The sequence below is a fragment of the Anabrus simplex genome, chromosome 1, assembly GCF_040414725.1.
Source record: "Anabrus simplex isolate iqAnaSimp1 chromosome 1, ASM4041472v1, whole genome shotgun sequence".
Lineage (NCBI taxonomy): Eukaryota > Metazoa > Arthropoda > Insecta > Orthoptera > Tettigoniidae > Anabrus > Anabrus simplex.
In genome coordinates this window covers 1,743,290,927-1,743,310,351 of record NC_090265.1, presented here as the reverse complement: position 1 = coordinate 1,743,310,351, position 19,425 = coordinate 1,743,290,927, and the positions used below count along the sequence as shown (strand labels likewise).

Here is a 19,425-nt window from a genome sequence, read left to right as displayed (position 1 = left end):
CATTCTCCAACGATTGGCTGGAACTTCCTGGGGAGCAGATGGAAACACATTAAGGACAACATCTCTGGCCTTAGTCTATTCTGCAGCAGAATACTGCTCTGGTGTCTGGCTTAACAGTGCTCACACACAGCTAGTAGATTCACAACTTCGTCAAACCATGCGAATCATAACTGGTACACTTCGTGCTACACCGACCCAATGGTTACCGGTTCTCAGCAATATACTACCTCCACATATCAGGAGACAGAAGGCCCTTTTTCAGCTATGGACCAGAATGCTAAAGAATGAACGTCTACCTGTTCATGAGGATATCAGACAGAAATGCACACGCCTGAAGTCTCGCCAGCCTGCTTGGAAGACAGCCGTGAAGATAACATCTAGTGAATTCAACCCCACCTCTAAATGGTTAACAGAGTGGTCTTTATCCCCAGCTCGGGCAATAGTGGATATTGATAACCCATCCACAAAGCTGGCAGGCTTTGATCTGCCACGTTGCACCTGGAGTAGACTAAACCGCATGAGATGTGGAGTAGGTAGAACAGCATCTACTTTACACACCTGGGGCTGGTCAGTTTCTCCATACTGTGATTGTGGGGAGGTTCGACAAACAATGAAACATGTAGTGCAGGAATGTCCACTCCGTGCTTTCACTGGCACCATGGAAGACCTCAACACAGCAACACCCGAAGCAGTGAAGTGGGTGGTGGGTTTGGACATTCACATTTAGTGACATGTTCATCACTCGCACTCAGTGTGTATATATGAACTGTCAGAGTTGATAGGTGGATAGCGATGTAAATATATTGTGTTTTCTTCTTGTATTTTCAAACTTTGTAAATTGCTTTCTTTGACTGTATAGATATGATAATTTGTATTTACTTTGTACTCATCTTTCACTGGTTGTGTAAATAGTTTATAGGTTGTCATTATTCATCATACGCCAAATAAATAAGGGACAGTATACTGTAATCAGTTGTGTTAAAAGTACAGTGGCAAGTGCATGTTTATTGAATGATGTCAACTAAATGAAAACGCGATGTTGTAGGCATCAACAAAAAAAAAAAAAAAAAAAAAAAAAAAAAAGCAGTGAGACAGGTGGCAAATAGTGCGATATTGTGAAATGTTGCTGCAGATTATGGAGTTGGTGTGTGTCAAAAGTGGCGTATTGGGTAAAGACTAAATCTAAATTAATTGAGCATTCTTCTAAAATACCAAACCACAAAACTATGAAAGATGGTGGATATGAAAAGATAAATGACGCGGTATTTCTTTAGTTTACACAACAACGTGAAAAAGGAATACCGTTATCCGGTCCTATAATTCAAGAGAAGGCTAAATTATTGGCTAAAAATTTAGAGGAAAAAGGAAACATTCCCTATGAATGGAGAGAATCCAACATTAAAATCCTTTACAAAGGTAAAGGAGATACGGGATCTCCAGATTGCTACAGAGGCATAGCTCTAGAGAATAACCTGTTAAAACTATTTACCAGCTTACTAAAAAAGAGATTGGAGGAAGAAATCAATGACAAGATTCCTGATCAACAATTTGGTTTCAAGAAAGGAAGATCAACACTCCACTCTGTAGCAAATTTGTTGGATAACATAGATGAAACTCTACAGCATCCTAAACAGAAATTCTATGCTGTATATGTTGACTACAACAAAGCTTTTCACTTGATAAATAGGGAAATTCTAATACATAAACTAGAGCTGTTGGTAGGGAAAAATTACAAATTGGGGACTGTTATAAATAATATTCTGACCTCAAACAGAATTATGATAGATGATGGGACAACTAGGTCAAAACGCATCACTCAGACAAATAGAGTCTTACAAGGAGACCCAATAAGCCCACTACTCTTTAATGTAATCACTTCAGATATTGTTACTAAAATAATACCTAGGAACTCCCCAGTAGTACTATACATGTATGCTAATGACATGGTCTTAGGATCCAGTAATAAAGAAGAATTACAGATAGTAATATACAACCTGGAGGAATGGGCAAAGGAAAATGATTTTACTATTAACATTAACAAGACTGTACAGATTGTCTTTAGAAAGGGTGGAACATTAGCCAAATCAGATAACATACTTTTCTGAAATGAGAAATTGTAAATTGTAAATCATTTCAAATATTTAGAAATAGATCTACAAACAACCAGAACGTCATTTAGAATACATATAAAGGAAAGAGCAATAGCAGCTATTCGTAGTATTCAAGATATCACCAAACCAGAGTTAATGGACATTAAAACAGCGTTATTCTAATTTCACGCAAAAATAGCACCGATCGTAACATATGGCATATACTTAATATGGACACACCTTACATCCAGAGACCTCGAAACATCAGATCGTGTAAAAGCAAGTTTTTTTTAAAAGGACACTAGCCGTCTCAAAATTTACTCCTACAAGATTAGTTTATGAACTTACAAAGGAAACTTTCTTCATCGAGGATCTTAAATTAAGATTGCATCTACCAACAACCAAAGCTTCAGAAAAACACCTAAATGATAGGAAGGAGAAAAGAGCAAATATCTGGGAGGAATTTTACTGCACCAACACAATGATAAATAAGGAATGGACTCAAACCAACTACACTCTTAGGCACACAATGACTTGGTTTGGTGTGCATGGATATGTAAAATAAAGTCTTTTCATTCACCGGATGAACACTGTTTTTGTGATCTTTGTGTAAACAATGTGGGAGATATCACCTACAGGACTGCTTGAAAAGAACTAAATCTATAATGAGATATAGTGAAGAAAATTAATCTGTATATGTATTTATTGGCCATTGGCTGCAATAAATCTATTATTATAAATTTAGAGGATGATGGAAAGGACTTCAAGGCTACTTCAGGATGGCTAGATAGATTTAAAAATAGATGCGTCAGTTACATCTAAGTGGCAAGAAGCTTTCCGCGGACCCACTGGCTGTTGATAATTTTAAGACAGAATTTGAAGAGATCAGTGAAGGATTGACAAAAGATCAGGTATATAATGCTGATGAAACAGGGTTAAATTTTAAAATGTTGCCAAAAAAACTTAGCATCAATAAAAGAAAAATCTGCACAGGTCACAAAAAGGATAAGGAGAGGATTATGGTTTTAGCATGAGCTAATGCTTCAGGTACTCACAGGTTGCCACTAATGTGCATAAGAAAATCGAAAAACCCTAGAGCTCTTAAAAATATTGCCGCCACTGCCTTACCGGTTTATTATAGAACTCAAAAAAGTGCCGGGATGTCGTCACAACTTTTCGAAGAATGGTTCCTTCTAAAGCTTGTATCAAGCGTTGAATATGTCTTGAAGACGAAGGGATTGCCCAGAAAAGCAATTTTGTTGATTGACAATGCCCCAACACACCCAGGAAAGTTGGAAAGTTGTGATATTGTTGTTTGGTTTCTGCCCCCTAATGTGACGAGCTTAGGTCAACCCATGGGCTGGGGTGTTCTGGAAGCATTCAAACACCGTTATCTTGCGTTTCTGCTATGATCTATTCTGAGCGATTGTGAATTATCCGGAAAAAGTCTTACAGATTCGTTGAAGTCTATGAACATGAAATATGTGATTTTTTTTTTTGCTAGGGGCTTTACGTCGCACCGACACAGATAGGTCTTATGGCGACGATGGGATAGGAAAGGCCTAGGAGTTGGAAGGAAGCGGCCGTGGCCTTAATTAAGGTACAGCCCCAGCATTTGCCTGGTGTGAAAATGGGAAACCACGGAAAACCATAATATGTGATTTACTGTTGTGCCCAATACTGGGAAAAGATTACATCAGTGACTTTGTAATTCCTGGAACAAACTGTATGAAAGGATTTTTTTCGTAAGATGATGAAAATTATGACAACCTGCAAGAAATGGTGAAACAAATTCCAGGATGTAAAAATGTTAACCAGTGTGAGGTGAACGAGTGGTTACAATCAGATGATGATGAACTTGATCTAACAGACCAAGAAATAGTGGATTCCGTGTTACTGCCAAGGGTTGAAGCAGACGATTCCGACCTTGAAATGAACAGTTCTGAGAATCGAGTTACTGCAGATTATGGATTTAATGCACTGGAGGTAAAATTAATTTCAAATTTTTTGTTAAAATACAGTACTACACGCTTTAATTACAGCACTGTAATAAAATTACTGTATACAGTATTCAGTTCAGCAGTAACAAAAGTAATCTTTCCATTACTTCAGATTACTTTGCGCTTTGTTGAACAAAACAATGAAGATACACCAGCTGATGTATTGTTGATTAAACGGTGGCAATACATAACTGCATGACAGCGCTGCACCAACAAAATTCAGAAGAAAATCACAGATTTTATGCAATGAGAGACATTATTTAAACATTTTAATGTTAATATATAGTAGCACCTTTGCTTAACATGAGAGACATTATTTTAACATTTTAATGTTAATATATAGTAGCACGTTTGCTTAACAGAGTTTATGCATTTTTATTTCGACATTTAACTTCCGAAAATATTAAACCTTTGTCATCCGGAAAAACGCATCAACCGGGGTTCTACTGTACTCTCTTTTTCATATTTAATTTATAACTATTAAGTTCTTCGGTTTTTCTAAACTAATTAATGAATAAATAAAATTTAGAAAATACCTGAGAAAGAAAACAAATAATAACAGACTATACCTGAAAAAGAAACAACTTAATTAAAATAGAATGACATGTTTCGTTCTTGAAAGAACATCATCAGATTCTACCATCACTTCACCTCCAGGTATACTATATAATCCCGAATACCACCTGCCACCGAATAAGACCCGCACACCTGAATTTCTAATGACAACATTTGGAAAGAAATAAATCACAGGTTTAATTTCCAATTATTCTAATTTCTGTGAATGTGTCACAAAATTGCTAATTTAAAACACGTTACTAGTAATGAAATCATTAAAACATCACAATAAGAAATAAAACTAGTTCAATGTACAATTCAGTCACGATTCAACGTCATCAGAACTACCACCATCGGAACTTTGATCACTGTCACCTTCACAAAAATAGTTGCCCTCGCTACCATCCATAGAATTTGATATTCCACATTTCCTGAAACTTTTCATTACCAAGTTGTTGAAGATGTGATCCTATACAGTCTTTATGCATTTGCATAGAAGTTACACTTCAGGTTGTTTTACTCATCCAATTGGTGTCAGTGTGTGATCACTGGCAGGCACCATCCACTCGACGTAGAGCTGTTTCGATATAGCTTTGAAAGGCCGGTTCACACAAACATCTAATGACTGTAGCTTGGAGGTCAGCCCTCCGGGAATTATTGCCAGATAAGTTTTTCTTTCACTTATCAATTCCTTTGCAGCATATGTAGTATGCACATGTTAACTGTCGAGTCATAAGTCATGAATTTCATTAAGGTTTGTATTGACAACTGATTACTGTCAAAGGGTAGAAAAAGGTCCACCAATTCAATACAAATTTGTTATATTTTATTGGTGCTCATGTATATGCATGTATTTCCAGTTTTGATCATGGCTGAAGATCACCTAATATAGCAAGGTCAAAACTAGTACCAATATTATTATAAGATACAAGATTGATCTAATCGTATTGAATAGGTGGACCTTTCTCTACCCATTGATAGTAGTTAACTGTCAAGCACAAACAGGTCTTCTGCAATAAAGGTCCTGAGTGACGTTGCCAAACACACTTCACCCAGTCCTCAATCAGCTCACTGTCCATCGAGTCGAATTCTTGGGTTCGAACGAAAATACCATACGGCAAATTTCCTTTCAGAAGTGTTTTCTTTTTCAGAACCACATTAGGAAGAAGTTCGGTTCCGTCAGCTAACATGCATAACATTACCATGCAGCATTGTTTTTCGTTACCGTCTAATCACCATTCCCAATTTGAGAAAGCGAATAGGAATTCTGCTTCCACAAAATTAATAACATGGCGATGAAAGGCCGTCAACTTTTCTTCATAGGCAACAGGAAAATGTGAAATAGATGTACGTCTTCGCATACACAATCCATTTCTTCAATTAAAGTTCCTTATCCACCCACAGTTTGCAGTAAAACCCTCCTTTTTAAGTTCCTTTGCAATCTCTAAATTATTTTAGTTGTCATATTTCAGTAGATACACCATAACCTAGTCCACACCTTTCAGTCACGTATTTATAAAGCTGTTCTTCAATTGCAGGAAACTGTGCACTCTGCCCTTGGAAAGCTCTACAATCACCATTACTTCTTAATAACATTTCCTTCTTCTTTCTCCAATCGTGTATACATGATTAATCAATATCGTATTTTCCACCGGCGGCACTATTTCTGATAGTTTCAGCTTCCATTACAACTCACAGTAAATGACCACAAACGCTTTTTTGACTTCATCAGTTGTTACCATTGATGCTTCTCCACTCAGAACACAAAGTATTAATCAACTGCCAAACCATGTGGTTCCGGTAAAGCGGAAGTGAGCGATGGAGCGAGATATCAGCGTTGCCAAGTTGTGTAACATGAAACCGCTGTTGCCACATCTTCGGAACAATGTATTATGACACCACGATGCGAAAGACTTAAATATGACCCGCACCCGAATTTAAGGAGCAATATTTCTGTTAAAAAAAATATGTGGGTGCTGTTCGAAATAATACGGTAATCTGTTGTTACAAGTTTTCTTTTTCAGGCAATTTCTTAACTTTATGTATTCATAAATTAGATTTGACAGTCTGAAGAACCTAACAGTTATAAATTGACTGAGTTGAAACTGAAAAGAAATGGGTTCCAACAAACTCTTCATATACACAAACACACCACACTATTAAGCACCACAGAAACAGGCAATAGCTAATACAACCCTCTTCACGGAGTTAGCATCAGGAAGAGCATCTGGTCATACAACAGGACCAAGTGCATATGCGCAACAAGTGTGGGCACCCACTACCCCACCAGGGTGTGGGAAAAGCGACAGGAGAGGAAGACGACAATTTGAAATATTCACCATGATGCAATGTGTACTTTCGGTCATATGTGTCCCTATGACATGCCTGCGGTTGGTGCAGCATCACCTATACAAACGATATCCCAATCACTATTAGAATGAACATTGTTCATTTCTCTGTTACTGTCGCCTTTGTCACTATTTGAGCCTTTATCTTCACTGCTGCTATTATCTACACACGGAAGGTTGGAGTTATCAATGGTCACCGAAATCCTGTTCACAGTACGTTTATAAGGACGCGCAACATCCCTGATGAGCAATGCATTATACTTTTTTTTTGGGATCACATGTAAATTGTTGCTCAATCTCAGACATTTTGTCTTCAATGCCTCTACATAAATGGCGCAATTCATCACTGAGAGCACTGGACAGTCATCAGATTAATTCCATTCTTTGAAAAACTTGCTTATACCTTATTCCTTCAGTTCTGTACCCATATTTATCGAAATTAAAACTGCAAGAGCATATTTGTAAGATGTGCACCCACTTCGGTAACAAACACTAGAAAATAGCACAATGATCGGTGCAAATGGGGAGTTCCACTGAACATAAAAACAGTGTAACAGAGTAAAAAATAAAATGGAAGCAAGACATTGCTACCCAATGAGAAGAATGTAGAGAACAACCAACCAACATACTGCAAAAAAATGAAATGGCGTATGACTTTTAGTGCCGGTAGTGTCCGAGGATATGTTCAGCTTGTCAGGTGTAGGTCTTTTGATTTGACGCCCGCAGGCGACCTGCACGTCGTGATGAGGATGAAATGATGATGAAGACGACAATACACCCAGGGCACCGTGCCAGCGGAATTAACCAATGATAATTAAAATTCCCCCCACCCCAATGGGAATCGAACCCGGGACCCCCGTGACCAAAGGCCAACATGCTAGCCATTTACCCATGGAGCCGGACATCAACACAGTGTTCATAAACAATCCAACAGATGGCAGAAAACATCAGTAGAACATAATGTCAATAATATGTCAACAATGGAGATGCTACTAGAATCTGTTAAGTATGTTTTTTACATATCTTTTTCTTCAAATCTGTTTGGTGGTGAACACGACAATAACATTAAAAGAAGAGGATCCATTTCAATTCCAGACGAATGCCGATATATATATTTTTAGACAATATTGTAAAAATGCACTACAATAGTTTTAACTTGTGTTTGTAATATTCACGTCAAACTTTCTAATTATGATATCGAAAATAACTTTTAACATCACAACATCTCATTCCAATTTTATATGACCAATAATTGTAAACGTTCTTAGTTGTAATTATTTGTTTTAAGGTTATCCATTGTGCTGATGATGCCCATTAAGAAGGACGAAACATGTTCACAACCTTTCTATCATTTATAAATATTTAACCACAAAATGTGGTATTGTAAGTATTGACTAGGTTAACATTAAATGTATATTTTGTGAATTGTATGTAATCACTGTTGTCAATACGGACCAAAAATGAGATTAATGACTTGTAAAGAATCTGTTACGTCGACAAAGGAGTTTTAAAGGTTAAAGTACACAAACTAAAAAGTCTAGCACCAAGCAATTTTCTCATTGTATTACTTCACCTATGCTAGGTGTCAAATCTTCAGCATTTTGAACAACAGCCAATAGTTAGTCACATAGCGTGCTTGCTGTCATTCCAGTTCTCGGGCTATGTGGGATGCAAATGCAAAGATAGAACGCAGCTTCTCTGATTCTGTTTAGATCATTAACATAATACGTATATCAAAGGCGATATACTATGGTATGATTAACCAATTTAAAGGTATGTAAAAATGTGAACTTAATAAATTCTAATGTTTTTTTCATGAATGGTTTATTGCTACACTATTAAAATCTAAAGTAAGACTTCTGATAACTATGCTATATTATATGACTACATTACTGAAGATCTGACGTTTTGACAATCACCTGACTGTTTTATGAAAATATAGGATAATATTAATAAAAACATGATTAGGCTTATGCAAGGTGGCATCAGTGTTTATCGCATTTGGTAGTGGACAGCATGGTGAGTACAGTTAGCACACAAGTCTCACATTACCAACAGGACAAGATGAATTTTAAGGAAGAATTTGTGAGTGTTATTAATGTAAAAACAGTAGGGCAAATTCAGAATGGAATGTGTCTTAATTGTTCTGGGGCTATCAATGTTAGAGTGATAGGAACCACTGTACCAAGGACTGACCGACTGACAAACTGATCATAAATACAGAGTGCTACTGTAACTGGCAACAGAGCCAGATGACAGACACCAGACGAAAAAAGTAGTTTCTGGCATGGCCGAGTGCGATCATATTCTGAACACTTAATATTTGTAATTAACGCTTAATGCAAGGTACAGTTCTCCTTCTAACTGGACAAAGCAGTAAACTTACAATTTGTAATGAGGGAGGAGTATCACGGACATAACATTTAAGATTTGACGTCCACAGTAGTATTAAAATAACAGAGTTATTCTCTAAATCATGCAATTCCATACAAATAAACGTATGATTTAACAGGGCTCAGCATAGATGCAAGAACTAATAGGAGCAGGCATTGAACTAACCAGCATTCAAACTGTTTCCGATCCCATTCAAACTTGTGATCAGCGTGTCTGAATCCTTTATTGTTTGGGAAGATGACATTGAATTCTGAATTAGGAGTTGTGAAGATTGCCAACAAGGGCTTAATATAACCAAATATGGTGTAAGGTACCTCTTCAAGAACATCAGGAAAAAGATGTTCTATCCTGGAACAAAAAGACAATTTCGTTACTTTAAAGAATATGTAAATATGGCACTCTTTTCTAAATTAAAAAGCAATAAATTTTTTCTTAGGAATGAGGGTTTTGAGATAAAATTTACTACATGCAACATATAAGATTATTCAATTATAACTTTTTTTTATTGCTTTTACGTTGCACCAACTCTGACAGGTTTTATGACAACAGCAGGCAAGGACTGGGAAGGAAGCAACTATGGTCTTAATCAAGGAACAGCCCCAGCCAGCACTTGCCTCATGTGAAAATGGAAAGTCATGGAAAACTATCTCCAGGGCTGCCAGCAATGGGGTTCAAAAGCACCATCTCCCAAATGTTAGCTAACAGCTACAAAACCTCAAACCATCCATAAACCATAAAAATAATATTGTTATTATTAAACCCCGAACCGTGCAGCCTCCTTGCTCACTTTAACAATGCTACATTTAAAAAAAAAAAGGAGTGAAGTAGCAGACTAGGATATAATATTTCATGAAGATACCCAAGGAAACTACGACCACAGACATAATATGATTTCCAATAAGCTTTGGTCAATGGCATATGAACACCCCAGACAAGTTTGAGGCTAATGCAAACGATGTTCAAATACCAATTGGAAAGATGTGCAAGTCCAACTGATGAGCCCAAGCCCAAATAGCACATTCTGGGTGCAACGCTGCTCATGCACATATCCTACAACCCAAGAGCTGGTTCTACTGCTGTGATTTTTTAGAGTTGCAATATCTCTGGAAAAAAACTGAATTCAAATAAACGACCACGTGTCCACTGTCATGGTCCAGAATAACAGAAGTAACTCACAACTTGCTGGTCAGGGCTTGATTTCCAGCTCTGCCATGAGCTTCAAGAGTGGAATGTGGTACATTCAATCTCAGGTAAATAATGGAAAGGAATTAACAAGTGTCAAATCAAATCCATTACTTATCATATAATGAATTACCGAGTTCCTTTTCTCCTTTCGTGTTAGTCTATTACCACCACTATTCATCTCTATCTTACATGTCTTCTCTTTTCCTGTGTTTATCCAGCTTTCTTTTTATCCCACACTTCCCACATCAAGATCGAAGACCTGTCGAGATGGCACCTCGATTAAGTGTTGAAGCCCACCTTATGGCACCTTATGAAGCCAGGAAGCAGAAATGAACTCATCGGAGGCTGAGAAGAAATGCAGCGAAAACAATTTGCGATTGATGAGAAGAGTGTTTACTGTTTCCAGATGTGAAGATTATCCTTATCCTTTCTCATTTTCATGTATGCCTTTGTCGCCTTTTGTGTTGATTCCTCTTCTGACACTGTCCTATCATTGCATTTGTCTAATTATATGTTCCTATTCATGTTCTTATCTTTCTGTATACGATTCGATTAACCCCAGGTAACATAACCGAGTAGAGATGAAGGTTAAAATTCCACTCTTGATCATCCTAGAACATTTCTGCAGTTTCTCCACTTCAACTCCAGGAGAATATTAGTGACTTACCTAACATATAGGCCACATCCACCTCTTTACCCAATCCTAGACCCAGTTAATTAGAAACACACACTGGACAAGTTGGCCATGCGGTTAGGGGCGCGCAGCTGTGAGCTTGCATCCGGGAGATAGTGGGTTTGAACCCTACTGTCGGCAGCCCTGAAGATGGTTTTTCGTGGTTATTTTCACACCAGGCAAATGCTGGGACCGTACCTTAACTAAGGCCACGGCCACTTCCTTCCCACTCCTAAGCCTTTCCTATTAAAAAAATTTAAATTAAAAAATGGAAAAATACACCAATATGGCCACCACACTACCCGGTGGCATACATCATTACACAAACCTTCCTGACCAGAAATACTCCATGTGTGAAAATATGCTGGATTAAAAAATGTCCAATCAAAAGAGCAACGAGGGAGAAAAATATTCCACTACTGATCAGAGAGGAGCAAGAAATCTTTATTCAATTTCCTCTCATAAGAGGTTTCCAAACAACAAAATAAGGTAGCAGCATTTAACAAAATGTTGTTGAAAGGTATGCTTTAAGTTCTGAAATAATTTTGACGTTATTGTAATAGTACAAATGATTCCTAATTAGAGCTAATGAGGAGCTTGATGGTTGAGTGGCATTATCACTGGCTTCTCACCAATGTGGTTGACTTGATTCCCAGGTAATGCATATGTGATTTATGAAATGAAAAGTCATGTCCCTGCAGTTTGGATTCCATGTAAAAATGGAGGTCCTCTGGCTATATTGAAACATCAACAGTTGCACAAAACTACAAGCTTGCTTAGAACTACTGAACCTTTCAAAGTGGTAATGCCAAATATTCAATTTAGAGTGAGTTGTTCATCTCGAAAATGACTACTAAGAATTTTGGAATTGTTCCCTTAGCACCCATCATTAATCCTCTAACCTCAACATTCCCACGGATGCTTCACTTTCCACTGAGATAAGGAACTACCATGGGTTCTTAAATGATGTTCTGCAAATTCACTGTATGTGGTGGTTCAAAATCCTCCTTAACCTCATTATGGAACAAATACTACCCACATCCCTTTCTTCTGTCAACTGAAATTACCATCTAGGCAATATACTCCACTTCCAGCAGCAAGGCAGTGATCTTCCTCGTGAACCTTGAAACCAGATTGCTTCATTATGTAGAAGTAATTTATCACAGATTATAGCTTCAGGAAGTAACTTAAAGAGTTTTTTGTAGACGTCTGTGGAGTTCGTCTGTGATGTAAACAAACATGGCGAAACAACAATCTAGTTGCTCTTGCAGCAATGTTATTTCGGATCAAAGAATCTTTCAGTTATTAACCACAGCGGAAAGTGATAATGGAGATGATAATTTTAATGAATTGTTAAGTGATTTTGAAAGTGAGAGTGATACAGAGAGTGCCAAAAATATTGTATGTGAGAGAGAAACAGAGCCTCCTTCTAAACGAAAGAAGAAAACATGACGAGTTAAAAATCCATTTTATCACTACTTTAGTGGCAGACGGACTGCTTTTCTCCACCAGACTTTCAAGTAACTGTGACAGACGCTGCGGGCCAAGTAGTGTTTTATGACAACCCGAAAATCATTGATTTTTAGAAACTTTTGTGCCAGAGGAGTTGATGCAGATCTTTGAACAAATCGGTATCACAAACAACCAGTAGAAAAATTTAACTATCACCACATTCCAGGTTTAGAAAATATTTTAAAATATCAACTTACAGAATGTACTTAAAAAAGTTACATGTATTGCCTACAGATTTTAGGAAATACTATTATTAAGGGCTCTTTACTTTGTATAAAGATAATGTACGCATGGGCACAAAAGTGTAATTTTGATTTCTCTGAAAATACACTGACTGACAGAGCAAATGCAACACCAAGAAGGAGTGGTCAGAACTTTATGCCAATTGCAGGGTAGACTGACGTCACTGAGTAATGCTCATGATGTGAAATGCGCCACTGTGCTGCACACGTAGCGAACGATAAATGGGACACGGCGTTGGCGAATGGCCCACTTCGTACCGTGATTTCTCAGCCGACAGTCATTGTAGAACGTGTTGTCGTGTGCCACAGGACACGTGTATAGCTAAGAATGCCAGGCCGCTGTCAACGGAGGCATTTCCAGCAGACAGACGACTTTACGAGGGGTATGGTGATCGGGCTGAGAAGGGCAGGTTGGTCGCTTCGTCAAATCGCAGCCGATACCCATAGGGATGTGTCCACGGTGCAGCGCCTGTGGCGAAGATGGTTGGCGCAGGGACATGTGGCACGTGCGAGGGGTCCAGGCGTAGCCCGAGTGACGTCAGCACGCGAGGATCGGCGCATCTGCCGCCAAGCGGTGGCAGCCCCGCACGCCACGTCAACCGCCATTCTTCAGCATGTGCAAGACACCCTGGCTGTTCCAATATCGACCAGAACAATTTCCCGTCGATTGGTTGAAGGAGGCCTGCACTCCCGGCGTCCGCTCAGAAGACTACCATTGACTCCACAGCATAGACGTGCACGCCTGGCATGGTGCCGGGCTACAGCGACTTGGATGAGGGAATGGCGGAACGTCGTGTTCTCCGATGAGTCACGCTTCTGTTCTGTCAGTGATAGTCACTGCAGACGAGTGTGGCGTCGGCGTGGAGAAAGGTCAAATCCGGCAGTAACTGTGGAGCGCCCTACCGCTAGACAACGCGACATCATGGTTTGGGGCGCTATTGCGTATGATTCCACATCACCTCTAGTGCGCATTCAAGGCACGTTAAATGCCCACCGCTACGTGCAGCATGTGCTGCGGCCGGTGGCACTCCCGTACCTTCAGGGGCTGCCCAATGCTCTGTTTCAGCAGGATAATGCCCGCCCACACACTGCTCGCATCTCCCAACAGGCTCTACGAGGTGTACAGATGCTTCCGTGGCCAGCGTACTCTCCGGATCTCTCACCAATCGAACACGTGTGGGATCTCATTGGACGCCGTTTGCAAACTCTGCCCCAGCCTCGTACGGACGACCAACTGTGGCAAATGGTTGACAGAGAATGGAGAACCATCCCTCAGGACACCATCCGCACTCTTATTGACTCTGTATCTCGACGTGTTTCTGCGTGCATCGCCGCTCGCGGTGGTCCTACATCCTACTGAGTCGATGCCGTGCGCATTGTGTAACCTGCATATCGGTTTGAAATAAACATCAATTATTCGTCCGTGCCGTCTCTGTTTTTTCCCCAACTTTCATCCCTTTCGAACCACTCCTCCTTGGTGTTGCATTTGCTCTGTCAGTCAGTGTAATATTGAAAATAAGTGTACTATTTTCCATTTGCATTATGATTTATAAAGAACCAACATTTACAAACATTTTAAGCTAATCATCCCACTGATAAGTTAAAAACTGACGCTTCTACAAAATAATTTTACATACGAATGAGTTACCAAACGGTCAACAGGTAACTCAGCACTTAAAAGGTTAACGTCCCACCCATCTCCTCTCAAGCACCACACCTCCCTCCCTCAATTCCACACAGATACAATACAAGAAATGCAAGTGTCACTCGTTCTGACACTGCAAAGGCAACTAGTTCATACCACAAAAATTGAGAGGGTAAGTAAATTACACACAGCGTTTCCTGCCAAATATAGCCATCTTTTCTATAAACTTAAAGTCTTTCTACCCTCCTCTCATTACAGATTCTTCACCGCACATCCATCAATAGTCGTTCTCAACGTTCAAGCTACCGCTAACATCAAGCATGAGCGTTCCCATTTGACTATTAGCACAACGAAGAAACAATCGCATCAGCTAGTAAAGGCACACACGGCAACACTCAGCTGTGAACCTTTTATAATTTTTTCAACAAAAAGAAGAAGACTGTGGACTCACCTCACAAACAACAATAACTCCACCAGTCACACAGCTGTATACTCTTATGATAATACTATAAACTTTCTACAAAAATATTTAATATCTTTTTTAAATGATTGAGCCACTTAAGGATCACTGTAACCATTCCACGACTTCAAATTGGGTTGCCTTTAATCAGATTCCATTCATTTTGATCTTGTACCTCACGGCCATAATTTTAGCCGTACACTTTCTTATCGTTCACGTAAATAAGGACAGTTTGGATATTTTAAAAATGTTTTAAGGATTTCAATGTAAGATTGCACCACCATTACTCATGTTTCTCATACATATTTTTAAACATGTTTTGATTGTGTAAATTGTCATTTAGGAACTTACAACAAGTTTCCCCATTTTTATAACACATATTTTCCCTATGTAACACTTTGACCAGAGTAATCAGGATCCTGATCTTTATCTTTTAGGCATGAGATTACAGCTGATGATACCCATACAATGGGTGAAACATGTCCCGTTAAATTTGAATGAAAAGATGAAAATCTTAATTTTAAAAAACCCAATGTGTATTGAATAGGTGGATCTCAATAAACTTTTGTATCATTGTTGAATTTCTACAGCTTCCCGTATAGTCCTGGAACTGTAGTGCCTAGTGTGAATAAGAGCTCGAACATCTTGGAATACGACATCATGACCCAACGATAGGGCATGCTCAGCTATTGCTGACTTGTCTGGCTGGATGAGACCAATATTTCGTTCATGTTCCTTGATACAAGTACCAATGGACCGGCATGTTTGGCCAATGTATACCTTGCCGCAAGTAGTGAGAATTTAGTATACCCCAGGATACCATGCCTACTTGTTTGGCTGTTTACATGGTGCCTATTTACATGACTATTTTTAGTACCTATATGCCTACTTAATTTAACTGTTTTAGTGCCTATAAATTATTGATTTTATTTTTTTACAAGTTGCTTTACGTCGCACCGACGCAGATAGGTCCTATGGCAATGATGGGATAGGAAAGGGCTAGGAGTGGGAAGGAAGCGAGCGTAGCCTTAATTTGCCTGGTGTGAAAATGGGAAACCATGGAAAACCATCTTCAGAGCTGTTGACAGTAAGGTTTGAACCCACTATCTCCTGAATCCAAGCTGGCAGGTACGTGACCCAAATTGTGCGCCACTTGTGCGATATAATAATAATAATATATATAATATATATATTATTATTATATATTATTATATATTTCATTTGTGCCCGTATTTCATTCTTTTACTGTGGGCTACCTTTCTGTCTTCAGACCAGGTTGTTCGGTGTTGTTCTTTCCTCTTGGTCAACATGTAATAATCGTGGTCGCCACGACATTTACATAATTTGATTGCCCACCCGAATTAATTGTATATATATATGTATCATGTATCATATGTAATTTTATTCATTATTAACGTCCATCATCATCATTTATGTAATTGTACGTAAGAACGAGATATAATTTTTAATTGTAATATATTAGAATATTCCGTGGTAATGTCAAAACAGGTCTTGCGCTAACAGGCTACTTGGTGTTTCGCAATAGTCCAGGAAGGTTAATTTTGGATGGTTCTTGGAAACGTACGCAACAGCAAGAGAAAGCTACCTACCGTAATTTTGTTGTTGCGACGCTAAATTACCCCATATCACGTGCTCCTATCAGGGGGGCTTTTTCTGTCAAGGACAGACACTTCATCTATATATCGAGAGGGTAGCGACGTATATCGGCTCTCATTGGAACGAGATGTCATGTGACACCAAGGGAGGAAGTGGGAATCTGAAGAGGATTTATATAGATCTACACGGCGTGGTGAAAGGATTCCTCTTCATTCTGTATTCTGCATTCTGCATCTGACTCTGCTATTTGGGTGCATCGCTTACGATGTGCTTATACTCAACATTTCTTATCGGCTCTGTGAGACTTACTCAGATTATTTAGAAAGACAAGTTCAAATAATATAGAAGGACTAGATGTTTTCCGTTCTCTCTATTCAATTAATTCCGATGTGGAATTTCACATTGTAAGGCTGGTACTATGGTTTTGGTTCTCAGCAAAATAGGGAGTGATAGATTCAGGGTGGAATCCATTCCATGAAGCAGATGACAAGGATGATGCTGTTGGAAGAGGGACGACAACGATCAACCACGGAAGCAGACTACAAGAAGATCAACTCCGGTGAGCATGAGTTAGCCTTGTTATCGCAAGTCCACGAGTGTAGTATTGAATTGTAATCTCAGTCAGTAATTTTTAATTTTGATTTTAAAAAAACTTGTTTTTACGTAATTTCATATTTTTTTAAGAATAAAACTTTTTGCTTTTTACATCGTTAGATAATTTGACTTTTTAGTAGGTTCCCTTTGTTTTTTCAAATGGTATTTAATGGTCAGTATCCTCATACATCACGACCGGGATAGTCTCATTAAATTATGTTTATTACTTTTTATATCTAAAGTCGGTTTCAAATTCAATTTAATTTCGAAGCCTGGCGCCCAGCTTGCAATTGGTTTTAATTATCTATATCGGGTGTTTGATCCGTTACATTATGGCGCCCAACGTGGGGCGCGAAAACCATTAAATACGATATAGGGAACGGCAAATCTGAAGATAGGGTCTGTTTTGTTAAGGAGCGAAAGTGCTATCAATAAATTTCAATATTTCAGTATATGTTTGATGTTAGAGAATCATGGCAGATCAAACGCAAGGTATGATGTTACGTGATGGTGGTGTGCTTAGAGGTGGTTCGTCAACTAACGATAAAGACATGGTAGATGAGTCTCTGGAGGAGATGAGAGTAGATAAGACGGATAACCAGACTCAACATGATGACTCACAGGGTAATAAATTGGGGGGCGGAGCGGAGGTTATCCCTACCAACGAAGAAAATAGCACTGAGTTAAGAGGTTTTATAGAGTCTATGTTTAAAGAGTTAAAGGATCAGGGGAAGGAAATTAATGAAAAATTAGAGCATCAGGGGAAGGAAATTAATGAAAAATTAGGGCAGCAGGGGAAGAAAATCAATGAATAATTAGAGCAGCAGGGGAAGGAAATTAAGGCAGACCTAGAGAAAACTAAGAAAGAGCTATGTGACGAACTTAGAGAGTACAATGTAGAAACTGATAAGAAAATGAAGGAACATAGTAAGGAAATAAGCGAGCTGTTAAAAAAGAGTGAGAATTGCGATAAACGGTTAGAGGAACAGAATGAGAAGACTGAACAACATAAGAGAGAGGTGGATAAGAAGTTGGTAGAGCAAAAAAGCAAACTTTTAGAAATTATTGGGAAGGAAAATAATAAAACTAGGGAGAGAGTAGAAACACAGGAAAGTGAAATTAAAGCGTTAAGAAACAGACAACCATGTTAAGTGAGATAGAAGGTAGAGATATGAAAGTTGAGGAGAGAGTCAATAATGTAGAAGCGAAGCTGAGACGGGAGATACGAGAGAAACAAGGTAGCTGTAATGGGGTGAAGCACGGAGGAAATTACGTAAGAGAAGAGGAATTACCGAAGTTTAACGGGAGACAAACCAACCCACTGGACTTCCTTAACCTGATTCAGAAGCGGTTTGAGCGAAACATAAATGAGGGGTATATTGAATGGGAGCAGGTTTTGGAAATTATTAGCAGTGCTTTCGTGGGAGAAACGAGATCCTGGTTCGTGGTGTACCGTAACAGTATGAAAGACCTCGACGAGTTCCAGAATAAATTTAAAGAAAAACACTGGAGCGAAACAATTCAGAGTCGTGAGAGGGAAAGAGTCGTTTTTGGCAAGTTTAGGGCGAATGAGGGGGTATCCATGACGGAGTACTTCTTGGCTCACGTCATGATATGCCAGAATTTAGCTGGGATAGCGACGGATACTGACATAGTAAGGCTACTACTCAGGCATTTTCCTGAACGAGTAAGAACTGCAGCGGTAATGCAGAAAACTAGCACTATTCAGGAGATGGAACAGCTGCTCACTAAATATGATGGGTTGGGAAATATGGAGAGTAGAAACGGGAACGCGCAAGATTATGCCCCGCAGTATGAGCGCAGGGAAAACCGTAGGCAGCCGAACTGAGAAAATAGAACTCAAGGAAACCCTAGGAGTAACGGGAACCAACAACGAGCGTAACGAGCGTATCAGCAAGCAGGTAACCGACAGGCGGAGAGGAATGTGAGCACTAGCGAGACGAACGGTCAGGGCCAAGTAAGACATTTAAACTAAGTACGAGCTGTAATTCAGGGTCTGTATTTCAGCCGTATCCACCGATAACCCAAAGTTGTGTTATGGAGTTATTGTATGACCTAGATGTAAGAGATGATTTAATGTTTGAGCCAC

At 39.0% G+C, this 19,425-nt stretch overlaps 1 protein-coding gene across 2 annotated transcripts in view; it reads right to left on the bottom strand.

Moving 5' to 3' along the window:
• Hen1 (Hen1 methyltransferase) overlaps nt 1-19,425 on the bottom strand; it is a 119,954-nt gene that overhangs the window by 76,576 nt on the left and 23,953 nt on the right. The window contains exon 3 of one of the 2 annotated variants that reach the window (XM_067155137.2): nt 9,553-9,735. The exons of the other annotated variant lie outside the window; for it this stretch is intronic. Within the exon in view, the coding sequence (XP_067011238.2) occupies nt 9,553-9,735 (183 nt within the window). The remainder of the gene's footprint in view (nt 1-9,552; nt 9,736-19,425) is intronic. 2 annotated transcript variants of the gene reach the window in all.